The sequence below is a fragment of the Protopterus annectens genome, chromosome 1.part2 (assembly GCF_019279795.1).
Source record: "Protopterus annectens isolate FY-2018-M chromosome 1.part2, PAN1.0, whole genome shotgun sequence".
NCBI lineage: Eukaryota > Metazoa > Chordata > Ceratodontiformes > Protopteridae > Protopterus > Protopterus annectens.
The window spans coordinates 954,883,214-954,900,123 of record NC_056727.1 but is presented as its reverse complement, the minus strand read 5'-3'; the positions used below and the strand labels follow the sequence as shown (position 1 = coordinate 954,900,123).

At 43.2% G+C, this 16,910-nt stretch overlaps 1 protein-coding gene across 1 annotated transcript in view; it reads right to left on the bottom strand.

Moving 5' to 3' along the window:
* LOC122792184 (microtubule-actin cross-linking factor 1-like) overlaps positions 1–16,910 on the bottom strand; it is a gene marked incomplete in the record, with an annotated part of 3,579,694 nt that overhangs the window by 453,630 nt on the left and 3,109,154 nt on the right. The window contains 1 exon segment of the mRNA XM_044059907.1: positions 13,001–13,156. Within this exon segment, the coding sequence (XP_043915842.1) occupies positions 13,001–13,156 (156 nt within the window).

Sequence of the window (16,910 nt, the reverse complement as noted above, 5' to 3'; positions counted from 1 at the left end):
AAAAAGAACCTGGAGTAAGTTCCGGATCCTATCTGGTCTGCTGGGACTGACTGGATGACTCTCTTTAACAGCAACTTGTTGATCTCCACAGTTGCCTGATCCCAGTGATTGGGTGGGTACATCTGGGATCTTCTTGGGAATACATGGTGGAAGGGAAAAGGGCATGACATAACCTCTGGTAACAACTCTTTGTACCCACTTGTCTTGCGTGATATTTAGCCGGGCTTCTGGATACAAAGAAATGCGACCCCCGACTGGCCCCAGAGAAATGCAGTTGGGCCCCACATCAGGCACGCTGATAAGGCCGTCCCCGAAAGGAATCACGGCCTTGCTGGTATTGCGGACCGCTCCTGCCTCTAGGGCGACATCTCCCATTTCCTCCTCCTCCTCTTCTGCCTCTGAAGGAGGGTTCACCCTGTGTGTCCAGAAAGACCCTCTGGGACTTTCTGAACCACATTTTACCTTTTGGGTATGGTCGAGAGGGAACAGTAAAGCGTACTCCCATGGCAGAAAGCGTCTTTCCTTCTTGCGAACACCGAGTGTGTGTCCTTCACCTTAGAACCAAACAATGAGGAACCATCAAATGGGGCGTTGGTGAAAATAGACTTGAACGGTTCTGCAAAATTACACAAGCGCATCCAGGAGTGACGCCTCAGGGCAACTCCAGAACCCGCTGGTCTACTCACTCCATCAGCCGCATAGGAGGTAAGCCGCATGGAGGAATTAACTATATAATTTAAGGTGGACAACTGAGCAGAAATCTTGTCAGGGACTCCCTCAGTACACGCACCTTGTATAGAATCTCCTAACTCCTTGAGGAGATCCCTCTGCAATCTCTGGAAGTGAGTGAGATAGTTCAACAAAGGAAAGGGCAAATGCCGCTGAACTAAAGATACACTTCCCAAATCTGTCCATCTGTCGAGAATCCTTGTTTGGCGGATGAACAGAGGAAGAAGTCTCCGCCAGCTCCTTCTTTGGGGCTGCCGCCACCACCATGGCATCTACGGGAATGCCCTTAGACAAAAACTCTTTACCAGGAGGGGCATACAGAAACTTATTAGGTCTCCTGGGGACTGGCTCCACAGCATCAGGAGTATCCCACACCTTTCGACTAACTAGATCCATCAGTTCGTCAAAAGGTGAAGACACCCAAGAGGCAGAAGGCTGAGACCTGAAAGCCTTCAGGTACACCGACTCCTCATCAGAAGGGTTGACAGTGGGCCAGTCGCACCTCTGCTTAAGGATCTCCAAGATGTCCATTAAGGAGACATCATCAGAGAATGACTTGGGGGACCCTTTTGACTCCTGGAGGTCAGTGTCCGATGTTAAAGACTCATCCTGGGAGTCAATATGCTTCCTCTTACATATCCTCTTCTGGGGAGTCTCCTCAAAAGGACATTCCAGGGAGGGCACGGAAGAGTGGGGGCCACCAGCCGATGGCTCCTGAGGCTGATGGTCTCTGCTGTCTCGGGAGAGAGTAGGGGCTGAGACCGAAGTGGGTGCTCTTGGGGGGAGAGTGCTGCTACCACTGGTAGGGGCTGGAGAATGAGACAGCACACTCCTCATCATCTCAAATGCTGACCTCCCCCGCTTCGAAGAGACAAAGGTTGACGTCGGAACCAGAGCCGTCAGCTCCGAGGAAGATGCAGGGTTCAAGCTCACCCTGGCCGACGCACTGAGAGGAAGGCTAGGAACCGAAGAGCATCGATTCCAACCCTCCCTGTTGGTGCCGACAGGAGAGCTTTGGCCCCTGGACATGACGGATAGCACCAAGCGTGTCAGAGCCAATCCCGGTTCCAAAGCAGTGACACAGGGAGCTGGAACCGATAGTTCCTCCGGTGGCACCAAGCACTCCGGCTCCAAAGGTCCAGCATGGCTCGAAGGAAGAATAGCAGACAAGGGCAAAGCTGGATCGAGAGGCTCCGGAGCTGACTGGGTCGGAGCAAAAAATAATTTTGGTAAAGCAGACGACTTCAGGAGTCTCAACACTACCCTCTCCACATCTTCTTCCGAAAGGCTCCTGGAAGACATAGTAGGGGATCTTGACCTAGGGGGCACTGGAGACTTCTGTAACATGGAAACCAGTGGGGAATCCACAGAACGGCTCTGAATAGCAGATTCAACTGCTGATTCAATCGGTTCAGAGGTCGGCTCCGAAACACTTGGAACAAACTCTGACACCACAATGGTGCTCTCCTTTGGCTCCGAAGGCTGTGGAGTCGAGCAGGCAGATTTTGACTGTTTAGGAGGCAGCTCAGAGACATCAGCAGGTGTTGGAGAAGGCCTTTTTGAAGACTTAGATTTGCCAGACTTGGAGGAAGCCGAAGAACTGGATGGAACTTCTTCAAGAGATGGTTTTAGTAGACCCTTGAGAATAAGCTTGTTCTTTCTCTCCTGTAACACCCTAGGAGAGAAAGCATCACAGAACAAGCATGATTCCTGCAAGTGGATGGCCCCTAAACAGTAGACACAGCTACTGTGGCCATCCGTTAAAGACATCTTTTGGGAGCATTTCATGCACTTTTTAAAACCCAAAGGTTTGTACTCTTTACTCTCTTTAGACATTCCACACACACACGCAACACCCAGGAAAGGAAGAAGAATAAGAAAGGGAGAGGACTAGGTCCTCTAACTAAAATGGGCCTAGCCCTACAGGAGGAAGTACCACAAGGACTAGGTCCTCTTAAATGGGCCTAGCCCGGTGGAACAGAAAGCCAGGTCTTCTAATTTAAACAGACCAGAAAAAGGAAAAACTCACGCACACAGAAACTGTATATAACTCTATTTAGTAAAAATTAGGAATAGCAGCTAGCGTACTAGGGAAGGAAACTCCAACCCTAAGTAATTAACAAGCAGATCCCCGTCAAAAATAAAATATCTGTGCAAACTAAACTGACTGCCTAATAGAGACCCAATACCAGTCAGAAATAACAACAGGAGCCCCTGTTAACTAACAGCAGAAAACCGTCAAAAACTAACACTCTACCAGATATACGGAAAAAAAGGTGCAACGGCGCCTACAAGGAACTCTAAACTGGCACGCAGGATACCAAACTAACAAGTTTAAACTAAGACTGCACCAAAAGGGCAAACAACGCAACTGCCTAGGATAATAGCAACCGTAACAACACAATATTAACTATATTTAAATAGAAAAGAATTTGACACTTAGCCAGAGCCAAAAGAAGCACAACCGAACTTGTCGACATGGCAAATGAGATCTGGGGTTTGTACTGGTGCACTATGGGATACCTGCTTAGCCACAAGCCTACTAGAAGTCTTCGAGCTTGTAAATCGGCTCCGAACCCATATGTAAAAATGAAGGTGAGATTGGACTACACAATATCAAGGTGCAGTGGTAATCTCTGATGCTGCAGAAACTAAAGAAAGGCATCTATGATTTGAGTTCTGCTTGTAGGTCAGACATGCAGCACTGTAGAAACAAATGCATTTACTCTATTAGGTGACTTGTGAGGAGCCTTATGCGGTTTAAATAACTGCTGGGATTTACTCTTCTGATATTACCAACTAGACACATTTCAGCATTTATTTCTTTTTTTTCCGTTTCAGACATTAATACACCACCTTTTGGCATACAGGCAAGAAATATCACTCACCTGGCTTGAAAGACACTCTTAACCCCCCCCGACCCTGTCCTCCTGCCCTTATCCTCTAAGCAAACATAACCTGAACGATAACAAAAGACGACCACAGAAAATAATGTACATGAAAATGTGAATGAAATCTACGTGCATCTACAGGACAGAAATGCCATCCTGACAAGCCAGGGGATAAGCAGGAAAGTAATGTGTCTGGCATACATGGCATCCTCTGATCCATTACTGATGGATTTACTACATATCAGCAAGTCAAATGACATGGGAAATACTCTTGTCTTTGGATCTAAACCTCTCATGCAGCATCAACAGAACAAGTTTGGAGGGACAGGTATATCTCACAGAGAATATTGCTGCTGTAGAACAGTCTCCCCAACCACATAAAGCAAAGTTCACCTCTGTCCATTTTCAAACACGACATAGACCTATAGACAGGAAACAGAAAATTTACCCAAGGAATGCCCTGCTTGTACTACCAGTAGACAAAGACAGCTCCTAAATGCTTTATCTCATGTATGGGTCCCCTCCAATTACCCGTGGCATGATCTTAGTTATTCTCATTAAGGCTGACAAACAATTACAGACCATGAGATAGATAAGGTCAATCTATAACCAAATGGGATAGGTTATTTTGAACACAAAGAGAAACTGGCTAGGTACTTACCTAAGCACCAATTACAGAAGGCCTCCGCATAGATCAACTAACATCGTTACAACATACATGTTACAGCTGACTTCAGACTCATTTGGGGTGGGTAACTGCTAGGAAGAATCTTAACCAACAAAAATGTAACCTTTCTGGAAGGCCAGAACCAGCTTAAGTCCTAATGTCAAGAACTCATTAAGTCAGATAAATGAAACAACAAAGTAACAAATGAGGTATAACTCCCAGAAATGTGGCCCAAGAAAGAAATGTGGCCCAAGAAACAATGTTTTGTGTGGGTGCAAACCAGCAGTCAAGCATCAGTAGCAAAATAGCCAGAAAGAAAAAAAAATGTAAACAAGCACTAGAAGCACACTACTGGTAGAGAGGTCCTTCTCAATGGGTTATTCACTGCATAATTCCAAAACACAATGTAGTCTGCAATACACTTCACAATGTGTTACTCTGACAACAAGTCCCCACATCCCACCCACTGCCACTCATATGAACAGCTGTTCCTGCTCCCTGAATTTCCTTTATTTTCTTCAGGTAAAAAATGTGAGCTGGCACTGCACATCTGGGAAGAGAAGAAAACTCACCCTCCAGCCCATTCTACTACAAGGAATCCCCCATTCTGCCACCATGAAGAAAAAAGGGGAATGAATGGACTGGTTAAATGATGATCTTGAAACATTTTTTTTAAGAAACTATGAGTTAATCCTAAAGGACATCTCAGACTTATGAATGACAACATAGACTTTTCTACAATTAAGAGTGAAGCTCAGCTCTGCTACAAGTAGAGTTTATGGCCATTAAGAACACTGTGCGCCAAGATGAGTGTCAAAGCTACTAACCCTAATGGTTCAAATGGAGGATGTGCAAGGCTGCTAGTCACAAAGTTCATTCTGCATGGAAAAGGGTGTTCTTCAAGGAATGTTGAAAGAGCTGAACTCCTTTAATGAACTGTATAGCAAGGAATAACTGGACAATACACCTACCAATAACAAAGTATAACATGACTTCCCAGATATAATGTTGAGTTAACGTACAGTGCTTGTTTTAACTTTCGTTATTGTTCTGAACTTTCAGAATAAACTTGTGGATTAATTATACCATTAACAAGCTTAAGGCATGCAGAAATGCCAGGCATGAACCTTGACCAAGGAATAAGTGAAACATAAGTCCCCAGATGTTTGAAATGAGTCAAGATCACCTGAAATATAAGGATGCATGACATCTGATGACCCAAATGATGTGGACATCCTACAGAAGGGCCTCAATGAGACAGATGCCTGGTGTCAGAGCCATGGCCTCAAGCTCAATGCCAAAAAGTGCAGTGTCATCCCCTTTGGTAAAAACTCTGTACCCATGAACTACCACATAGGCAGCAATCTACTTAACACCGAATGTGTGATAAGAGACCTTGGGACCCAGGTGGACAGTAGTCTCTAATTTGATAGTCACATCGCCACAGTAGTCAGGAAGTCCTTCTACGTGGCACACCTCATCATAAAAGGGTTCTCATCCAGGAAAAAAGAGGTCAATGTTACCCTCTACTCGACACTCATTAGACCCATTATAGAGTACAACGCCCCTTTTAGAATGTACCTCACAAGACATCTGCAGCAGCTGGAAAGCCCACAGAAGTACCTCACAAAGATGATTACTGGCCTCAAACATATGCCCTACACTGACCGTCTCAAAAAACTCCAGCTTTACTCTGTAGCATATCGCCTATTCCGAGATGATCTCTGCCTAACATATAAAGCTATGTCAAACCCAGAGCTGTTGGACATGCTACACCTAAAAAAATCCCAATCCCTCCGAGCTACACACTCTAGGAACCTAAACCTTGTCACCACAATAAACAGGACATGCTGGAGGGATAAAGTTCTGTCCCAGAGACTTCCCATACTCTGGAACAGGCTACCCATCTATGTCAAGCAAAGTTCTTCATTAGCACTCTTCAAGAAAAATCTTGATGAGTGGATGGGAAATAGGAAATACACCCCGGGGATCACTTCTGTGTCTCTGCTCGACAGTGGCACAGGAAAATAACTTTCTTGGGTGGCATAAGCCAGGGAACCTTGTTGGCTAGGTTTACGTCGGCCCTTGGGCCGATAGCCTAGTACCTACCTATGAACCTGTCTTCTCAAATGGACAACCTCTCCATATGTCAGAACAGATCTGACAAGTAGTTGGCTTCCTGTTGCCTACAATCACTTCTCGCACTCCAGCAAGAAGCCCAGTGGGAGTAGAGAATCTACATAAGAAGTTAGACACTTAAGTGGAGCCACCTGTCACCCAAGCTGTGGAAGATTTCCTTAGCTTGTACCGGAAATAGTGCCCTGCACTGCTGTGCACCTAAAAAACCGAAGCAAACTTCTAAACCATTACAGGGCAAAGATGAGCATTAGTTTTTTCAGAATTTAAAAATTAGGTATAGAATGGAAACAAAAAACAGGCAGGAAATCTTCCCTGCCGTTTGAAGTAGAATATGACCACCATCAGCCTCTTTTTACCATGATGCACCAATAAAAACAGTGAGTGGCCCAAGTTCTTCCAGTGGTAAACAATATTTCTGAGGTACCACACTTTCTAAAGTCCTTGACCAGAAAGGATTCACAAATCCTCAGTTCCAGGACAAGTAATGAGCTGTGGCTTACGGAGACTAACAATGTATTCACTTCTCCTACGATACTCCATAATGTGATGGTCCATTCCTTGGCCCAATGACAGATATGCATCATCTCTCTGCACAGGGGATACAAGTGTGCCATGCTATATTCTCACATTCCAGTGACATGGCTTGGTTAGCTGACTGAAACCAAAAGGGGCTTTGATTTAAACTCCTCTTCCAAAGCATTTAGGACCAGGAACATTACCACATTCCAGAGTTCTAGTCAGCTGAAGCAGAAATGCAATTCCTGGAGGACCCTCTTCCACTGAACCATAAATTAGCTCCCCAAACTGATTTTGTGACTTTCACTAAGAAATGCACTGAGTTTTACTGCAGAAAGGGAAGGCTTACACTGACATTAGTGGATACCGTTCACCACTCTTAAATCTAATGACAAGGCTCTACCTCAAAAAAGAAAACCTAAAAAGGCAGGATGATTTTGTAGCCTATAGCACTTCACTCTCCACTGCACCATCCACATCTTCAGGCATGAAAATGGAACTCCAAAGACTGCGCTTATTGGACCTTATGGTGAACACAAAGGGATCCCTAGACCATTCTGTAGGAAGGAATGGTAATCATTAAATTATAGACAATTCTACTCTGATAAAGACGGTCTTCCGAGCTGGGACCCAAGAGGGCTTCTCCTAGTGTATGAAAACCCCACCATCTGCAATCGCAGATGCCAGGGATGATACGAGGCAACTGGGACCTGAGAAGGCTTCTCTTAGTGTATGAAGACATTGGGATCTTCAATGACAGAAGCTCCCAAGCCAGAAATGCTATTAGGCAATTCTTCAATGGAACTATCAACAAGCAGTCATTCAGAGTGAACACATAGAGTTTCTCCTTCTGAAAATCTTCCACACCATCAAGACTTGAACCTTGACAAAAACTTGAGGAAGAGAAGAGAGTCACAACAGCAGCATTCTGTATACAAGTGCCATGTCCATTCACAGTGAACAAAAAGAAATTCCTATGTGGACCCTTGCATACTGATGTGTCAAAATGCCACAATCATGTCTAGTAACACCCTAAGGCAGCACAGGCATGAAGACTTGGAGGCTCACCATCACCAATTTAACATACTAGTGTACTTACTGAAGTTGCACAGGTCCGAGATAAGATGGCTGCTTCTCATGCTCCATGAAACAAAGAAATTAACAGCTTAGACATTTGTGGGAGCTTCAGGAAGAGGGTGTCAGATCAAGGTTATTTAATACCAAAATCCTTCAGAAGGGGGGGGGGCAATGATGCACTGATGATCCTGGGACAAGTATTTGGCCAGTCATCAAGTTACACTGCAGTAACCCTCATTGCAAGAGTAGAGGAAAATGGGAGTTGCTGTCATGGTGATGTGGATCACTCATTCCCAACCCAGGAAAAGGGATAGTGTCTATACCAAATCCTCTCACTGCAGACATGCAAGCAACAAAGCATCTTCAAGGCTACCTGAATACAGAAAAAAAAAAAATAAGGCATGCTAAGTAAGGGTCTTTCCCCAGATGTTTCAAGATCTAAGACTTAACTTTTTGGAAGGTTTGCCAGTTCTTGAGCACCTGGTATACTAGGGGTGACTGGAATCTAGACAGAGATTCAAGTCTCAAAGTAAGAAAAGAAAATTATTTTGTCATCCCTGTTCAAAGCCTTAAACTCTTTAGTGTGAGGTGGAAATATGCTGTGACCTATGGGATCTGTGTTAGATCAAAGACATGACTATGGAGACTATCTGGAGATACCTGGTGAGTCTCAAGTTTTGCCCTTGAAGTACCTTTGACTATAATGGGCTAAAAAGCTGTGTGATAAGCCAATGAAGAAACTGTTATATCACAAGTTTAGCAGCAAACACTAGTACTTTATAAAGAAACTTTCACTAGATCATAAAATAAAACTTGTACTGCCATAAAAAGAAATACTTTTATTTTATTGCTGACACAAATGCTAACTGGAAACCAACTTAGAAAAATGAAAAGCTTGAGAGTTCTAGGACCTGATAATCTGGAAGAAGAGTTTGAGTTAGACCAGAGTATCTGATCTGACCTCATCAGTTGAGGAATGAATCAAAATTATATCATATCACAGAATTTAAATTTGAAATTCTTATAAAATCCTTTTAGAATCATACAGGAGTATTCAAAACACGCACTGCTGCTATCAGAAGGCCTTGGCACAATGACCCTGTTATATTTAGTTAGGATGCAATAACACTTCCTGAAAGATGTACCGATGGGAGACCTCACTCTTACCACAATATATTCATTTATTAATTCTCTACACTGCTTACCCTTGTGAGGATCACTGTGGCAGCAAGCCAAGCAGGGTAGCTAAGCCTTCCCATGCCTCAGCAACAGTCAGCAAATCATGTGGGATTCAGAAACATCCACAAGCAAACAGATGCAGACTTTTTCCAAAATGCCCTAGGTATAAGCCAGGAGTTTCCTCCAAGTGAGCCAGTGTTTGATAGATCTCCCCATAAGAAACATCCAGGGTACATCCTCAGAAGGTGTCCAAGCCAATTCAACTAGTCCGACAATGTTGAGTGCCTCACTTTCTGGAGAGTGAGCACAGCTACCCTGTGAAAGAACTTAATTTCTGCCACTTATTTTTTTATATACTCAATCTCATCCCTTCAGTCATTACACATAGCTCATGACTACTCTGTGCAAGAATTTCTTTTCAGCCACCTGTATCCCTCCCCTCATACCTTCAGTCACTACCCAAAATTCACGACCATATGTGGGGATGGGGACACAGAATGACCAGCAAATTGAGAGATTTTCCCTAAGACTGAGCTCTCACCTCACCATTACAGTTTAGCGTAATGTATGCAGCACTACTGCTCCCATCCACTGCTGAATCTCCTACCTTCACTCATGAACAAGAACCCATGCTACATAAATTTCTCCATGTGAGGTATATCTACTCCCCCCTGCAATCCAGTCTTTCTTGGGACAGAACCATGGATTACTGCTCTGGAGGCAAATTTTCATTCCAAACATTCTACAGGGAAAAGTAAACCACTCCATTGTAAGATGGAGTTTACAGTCACATGAAGCTAAAAACGCATCATAATAAGCAAACGGCACATATGCGACCCTCACATCTACAAACTTTGGTTGTGTCTTAACTGTCCACAAAAATCTCAGACTGGGGGGGGGGATCCTCTGCCCACCCTAAATGTCTGCCATGACATAAAAATACAAATACAGCTCTTATGCCTCAAATACAGGAGCTAAATAGCACACAGCACTAGCTCTAGTACCCTCTACTTCTGCAGCACTTCCCACAAAACATTCAGGGGTATGTGGTCATATGCCTTCTCCAAAACTACAAAACACATGTAAAACAGTACTTGCAAAACTCCCATGATCCCTTCAGTATTTGTAGTGAATGATAAAATGCTGATATACTGCTCCACAGTCAGAAGAGAACCTGCACTGCTCTTCCTCAATCAAAAACTTTACTATTTGATGAATGCTTTTCCAGCACTCAAGAGATAGATTTTCTCTGGCAGGCTAAGTGTGATATTTATTTAACTGTAATATATCCTCCTATTCCCTTTTATGCAAAATGGGGATAACAACTACTCTTTGCCAGTAAACAGGTACTAATTCAGCCTTTCTTTCAATTCTGAAAAAGCATGTCAATCATTTCACCCAACCAAAGTCCAGCACCCTCAGTATTTCTAGAGATATCATTCACACCTGCTGCTTTGCTACAGTGGAAATGCTTGACAGAGTGACCTCATCCACTGAAATGGATCCAGTTCTTCGATCTGGTTAGGTGCACAGACCAAATTCAGGAAGAGCCTTTCCCACGTCAGAGATTGGATTTGGCAGGCCCCTCAATACAGGAACCTTCTGGTGGAGGGTGGACAACTCACATATATTCTGCAGTCTATGAAATCAGGCTGATGGTGGCACATGTATCTACGCCACAGAGAAAGATTGCAATAGAGTTTTATGTTGCCTCATGGAAGGTTGTTGAATAAGTTGAATTCTGCAGAACAGAATTCCTAAACAGTCATAGGTTCATAGGTTGGTACTAGGCTATCAGCCCTAGGGCCTATACAAGCATAGCCATAACAATTCCCTGGATATTTCTTCCCACAATATTTACTTCCCTTTCAAAGTGAAAAACATTTTGAGGAAATAGTGCCTCCTCAAGAAACACTTGGCAAAGAATCTGACTGGTTTATCTTCTATACACATATATACGTCTTAAAAGATTTACATGCACATAAACACACTGACACAAATGTGCATGTATCTATGCCACAGAGAAAGCTTGCAATAGAGTTGTATGTTGCCTCATGGAAGGATGTTGAATAAGTTGAATTCTGCAGAACAGAATTCCTAAACAGTCATAGGTTTAGGTACTAGGCTATCAGCCCTAGGGCCTATAGAAGCCTAGCCATAACAATTCCTTGGATATTTCTTCCCACAATATTTACTTCCCTTTCCAAGTGAAAAACATTTTGAGGAAACAGTGCCTCCTCAAGAAACACCTGGCAAAGAATCTGATTGGTTTAACTTCTATACACATATATATGTCTTAAAAGATTTACATGCACATACACACACTGACACAAATGTGCATATTTAAAAAAAAAAAAAAAAAAAATATATATATATATATATATATATATATACACATATACACATACATATACATATACACATACATATACATACACACACACACACACACACACACACACATGTAAAACTTAACTATGTGGGTATGTAAACACGTGTATAAATACATATATATGTGCATATATACATATATATATATATATATATATATACATATATATATATATATATATATATACATACAAGTGTATACAAACTTGTATAAATACACGCATACACACACATATATATGCATGTATCTCTCTCTCTCTCTCTATATATATATATATATATACATATATATATATATATATATATATATATATATATATATATATATATATATATATATAAAAAATATACACACACACACACGCACGCTCGCGATTAGTTTACTAAATAACCCAGTATATAACAGCCTGTGCAGGGTGAGGTAACATCAGGCTTTGAAGAGTTAGGCATAAAGTAAATGTTAGTGCCTTTTGCGTCAGTGGCAAGCAGTTACTTAATTATGTTTCCATCAACTGACAATCAGTTCTTCCACATGGCTGTCTTAATGATCCCCTCACAAGAGCTGCATGACTCATTCATTTCTGAGGCGAAGACTGTGGAAACCTTGAGTGGGACTGTCATATACACTGTTTTCGTTCCCTGACCTACTGTGCATGGCCAGAAAAGAGCCCTAGGATTCAGAGTGTGATTGTCAACAGAAAGGGAATGTCACCCACTTCTACAAGCAAAGTACACCTTGGTACTGCTCTGCTCTCCTTGAGCCCAGTGTTTCTGTGTAGTCTCCAGTGTTCATAAGAGACTCTACAATGGAACCGAGCACCTCAGACATGTACTCCCTACATCCCCCCAGAGGTAAACCTCCCAGATACATTCTTTCTTACTTCTCTCTGTCAGCTCCAACAGATGAAAGAGATACAGACTGAAATCAAGTCACCTGGGTTTTCGTCAGAGCTGTATGCCTCTATGCTGAGTTACTTCACATTTATGTTTATCCTGAATAGATTTATTATAAAATAAAATGATGCACGTGACTTTTCATTTTACAACAAGGAAATGGTACTCATTCATATCCAGCTGTGATCTATGGTGTACTACTAAAGAACACAATGTCACTTATTCACATTCAATTATAGCACATTTTACAATTAATTTCATGATCATGGCCTTTAATGCACTGGACTACAACCAACAACTCAATTCAGCTGTAAGGCTTAAAAGCATTTAAGGAATAAATATATTAATTCAGTCATTTGAAAAGTTCAGTGATGAGGTTTTAACAAACAAAATCCATTAAATTAAAGTTGAGAACTGACTAACAGCAACACTTAACATTTCAACACTCTATTACATAGACCACAAACACAGCTAGGCATCGTGTATCCACACATGAGCTTTGGGACTTTCATCTTACCTTGTGTTCTTCTACTTGAGACAATACTGTATCCAGAATGAGGCTGGGAGGTGGTGCCATATTTAGGGTCTGTTCAGCCTGTGTCAGCCAGTTGATAAAATCTTGCAGAGAATTCTGAAATTCTGTTGCCAGGTTAAGGACATCTTCTAGCTTTGACTGTAATAAAATGAAAACAAAATGTGTTGAAATGGGTAATAAACAATGGTAAAAGGTAGCAGAAAGAAGATTCTGTGCTCATACAGATAGACAAGCACTAAGACATGTAAACTGAAGACCAGAGTATGAGCAATAAGGACCAAAGTTGGAAGTGTTGAGAGACTCCAGAAGATACAGAGTGTGCCATAGTGAATATACAGAGAACTAAAGAAGCACAGTCTTTGTGACATGAGAAGACTAAATGCCCTAAGTACAAATGACCTCTGAACATTCCTTCTGCAGCTGACATCTCAATGTTTTTTTTTTTTTTTTGGGGGGGGGGGGGGGCATCAGCAGTTAGAATAACACACTTCCTTTATTCACCACATAATCCACTTCCTCCAAGAGTACAGGCAGTAGCAAAGTAGGAGGAAGCAATGTCCCAGAACATGCACCATCAGCCTAAACTGCAAAAGGCATTCAATTGCAGCTAAAGCTAAACTCATACATCAATGACCTCTATGACCAACAGGGGTGACAGAAGGAAAGAAAACTCAAAGGGGCTAAAACTAGTTACAAACTATATGGAAAACTAATCCCAGCTCTGGGCTGCAAAGCAGGATGAATGAAATGTGAGTAGTGGTTCAAGTACTGAAAGAGTTACACAGAGAGCATGGTGTGCACACTGGTGCTAGGACTGGAAAAATGCCAATCTAGACTCTTCAAGACATGGAAGCATGCCTACAGTGGGGTTAGGCCAGGCTCAGAGGGAGGATGGCCCCTCCGTTGTTTTAGGAGGGATTAGTAGTCAACAAAAATCACAAAAACTGACAGGTCAAACATGATGGCAAAGTGAAATGCTGAGGATAAGGACGAACTTGTGCATCGTTACTATTATGCAAAAAGCCCAGAATTTCCAGACAGAAAATATTCAAAGATTATTAGAGAAATCTGAGGAAAGAAAAATACTTGCACAAGAAAACCTGCGAAAGCTTCAAATAAAGATTCATGTTCAAGTACAACAAATCCATGAAAAACATTACATAGACAAACTTTGGACTGCTTGGAAAAAGGACAGACAGAGGAAGTGCAAAAATATAAATAATACCCAGAGATTTTTGAAAGAATTAAGTTCATAGGTGTGTACTAGGCTAATGGCCCTGGAGCCTTACAAGCCTAGCCCATAGAAGTGCCTTGGGATCGTGCCACCCAACATTAGCTCCCAGTGCCTCTATCAAGTAGAGTCACTGGAGTGATCCCTGGGGTGAACTTTCTATTAACCATTCACTCATCAAGATTTCTCATGAAGACTGACAGCAAGGTGCTCTGCTTGACATGTATGGGAAGTCTATTCCAGAGCATGGTCAGTCTCTGGGTGAGGAACCTGTCCCGCCAGCATGTTCTGTTGATTGCAGTAATGAGGCTGAGGCCTCTGGAGCATGTGGTGCAGAGGGATTGGGATTTCTTTAGATGTAGCATTTCTAACAGAGCTGGGTCAGACATGGTTTTGTAAGTCAAGCAGAGATCGCCTCCTACGTAGGCGATGAGACAGAGAATAGCTGGAGTCTTTTTGAGTCTGTCCGTGTAGGACATGTGTTTAATGCTTAGGATCCTCTTCGTGAGGTACTTCTGTGGCCTCTCCAGCTGTTGCAGATGTCTAGTGAGGTACATGCCAAATGGGGCATTATACTCTATGATTGGTCTAATGAGGGAAGAGTAGAGAGAGATGATGACCTCTTTCTTCCTGGATGCAAAACCCTTGGTAATGAGATTGCCACTGTGGTCAGAAAGTCCTTCTGTGTGGCACATGTGGTTGTCGAAGGAGAGGCTGCTGTCAACCTGCATCCCCAGATCTCTTATAATGCCTTCAGTGTTCAGTGGGCTCCCATCAAAGTGGTAATTACTGAGAACTGAGTTTTTATCAAAGGGGATGACGACACATTTTTTGGCATTAAGCTTAAGGCCATGGTTTCGACACCAGTCATTGGTTTGGTCTCAGTGAGGCCTTTCTGTAGGATGTCTGCATCACTTGGGGAGTTGATTGCTCCCAGCTTGCAGTTGTCTGCGAACTTGGTCAGCCAGCGTCCCTTTGTGTTGGCCTGGACTTCTAAGAAGTAGATGCTGAACAGGACAGGACACAGGACCGATCCCTGACTGTTCAGCAGTCTGATTTGGAGTTTGCTACTTTCACACTGTGTTCTATCTGTGAGCCAATTTGCAACCCACCTAGTGATATATGGGTTGATGCCAAGTTTGGTGAGTTTATCAATAATTCCTGAGTGAGGAATGGTATCAAAGGCCTTGGCCAGATCGAGGTAGGCTGTATGCACTGTCTTACCTTCATCCACAGCCCTGGTGACTGACTCAAAGAAGTCAACCAGGTTGAGCAGGCATGATCTCCCTTTCACAAAGCCAAACTGCGTGGGATCCAAAGTTTGGAGATTTCCTATATCTTTGTTAATCAGGTCCATCTACATATCAGACTTGTCAGGCTAATGGGGCAACAATTCCCAGGGTCTGTAGTCACTCCCCCTTTATGGAGAGGGATGACTGTAGCAGTGCACCATTCGGTAGGGACAAAGCCTGAGGTGAGGTTGTGACTGAACAGGGCACACAGATGTGGTGCAAGTTTGCTTTGTAGTTCATGCAGAACACAGCCAGGGATATTATTGGGTCCCATGGAAGCTGTACTCTTGGCCTTGGACAATGCAGCTTTAACCTGTGCTGCAGTAATGCTGGGTGCCTGGCATTCTTCCGGTATTGCGATTGGTCCCTTGGGAGGGGGTAAAGTTGGCACTGAATCTGTCGGCCAGTATGATGGCAATATCTGTTGGCTCAGTATAGGAGGTACCACTGTGCAGTAACTCAGAGCAAATCTGGGTATTGCCGTGGAGGTTCTTGGGCTTTGTGATTGTTTTTAGTGTCTGCCGTGATTCTACCTTCATAGCTGGCTTTAGACTATTTGATGAGGAATCTTTTTCGTTGAGGCTAATAAGGGAGTTTTTCCAGTCTTGGGACTTCACTTTTTTCTCCAACAGTTTCTTCCTTCTGTTCTGGAATTTATTATTGGCTGGGGACTACCAGACTGGCTTCATTATTTTGGAGGAGAGCGTCTTGGTTCTGTTGGGTATGGCTAGTTCCATACATTTATGTACATGTTCGCACAGTGCATTGGTGTATGATTTGGGAATCATGCAGCTATTTTTCATCGGCATGGGTGCTGTGAACTTAGCCATCTCTGCTTTAGGAGTCCAAAGTCAGCTTTGAAGAAGTTTTCAAGGTGGTCACTTTTGTGTGTGTGTGTGTGGGGGGGGGGGGGGGATGTGGATTCCCAAGGTGATTAGTTTATGGTCAGATTTCACCAGGGAGGGACTGACTACTGGTGTAGGGCAACGGTCGCCCATGTTAGTAATAACCAGGTCCAGGACATTGCTTCCTCTAGTGGGGGTCAGAATGAGCTCGTCCAGGGCACTGGAACTGATGAATTCCAGGAAGCATTGGGCCAGTGTATTGGTGCTTGAATAGTTTTCCCAGATGATGGAGGGGTAGTGGAACTCTCCTAGTATGTGTGTTGAGTTGGACCTTGATAGATTCCAGGGTGCTTAGGAATGTGGAGTGAGAGTCAAGGGACATGGTTGGGGACCTATAGCAAGCTATGACCTGGACAGCCATCTTACCCAATGTTAGTTGTACCTGAAGAATCTCAGATGCTGGGCTACTAGTCTGGAGGTGTGTGTATCCTTTATGAATATGGAGACACCACTGCCTTTGGAGC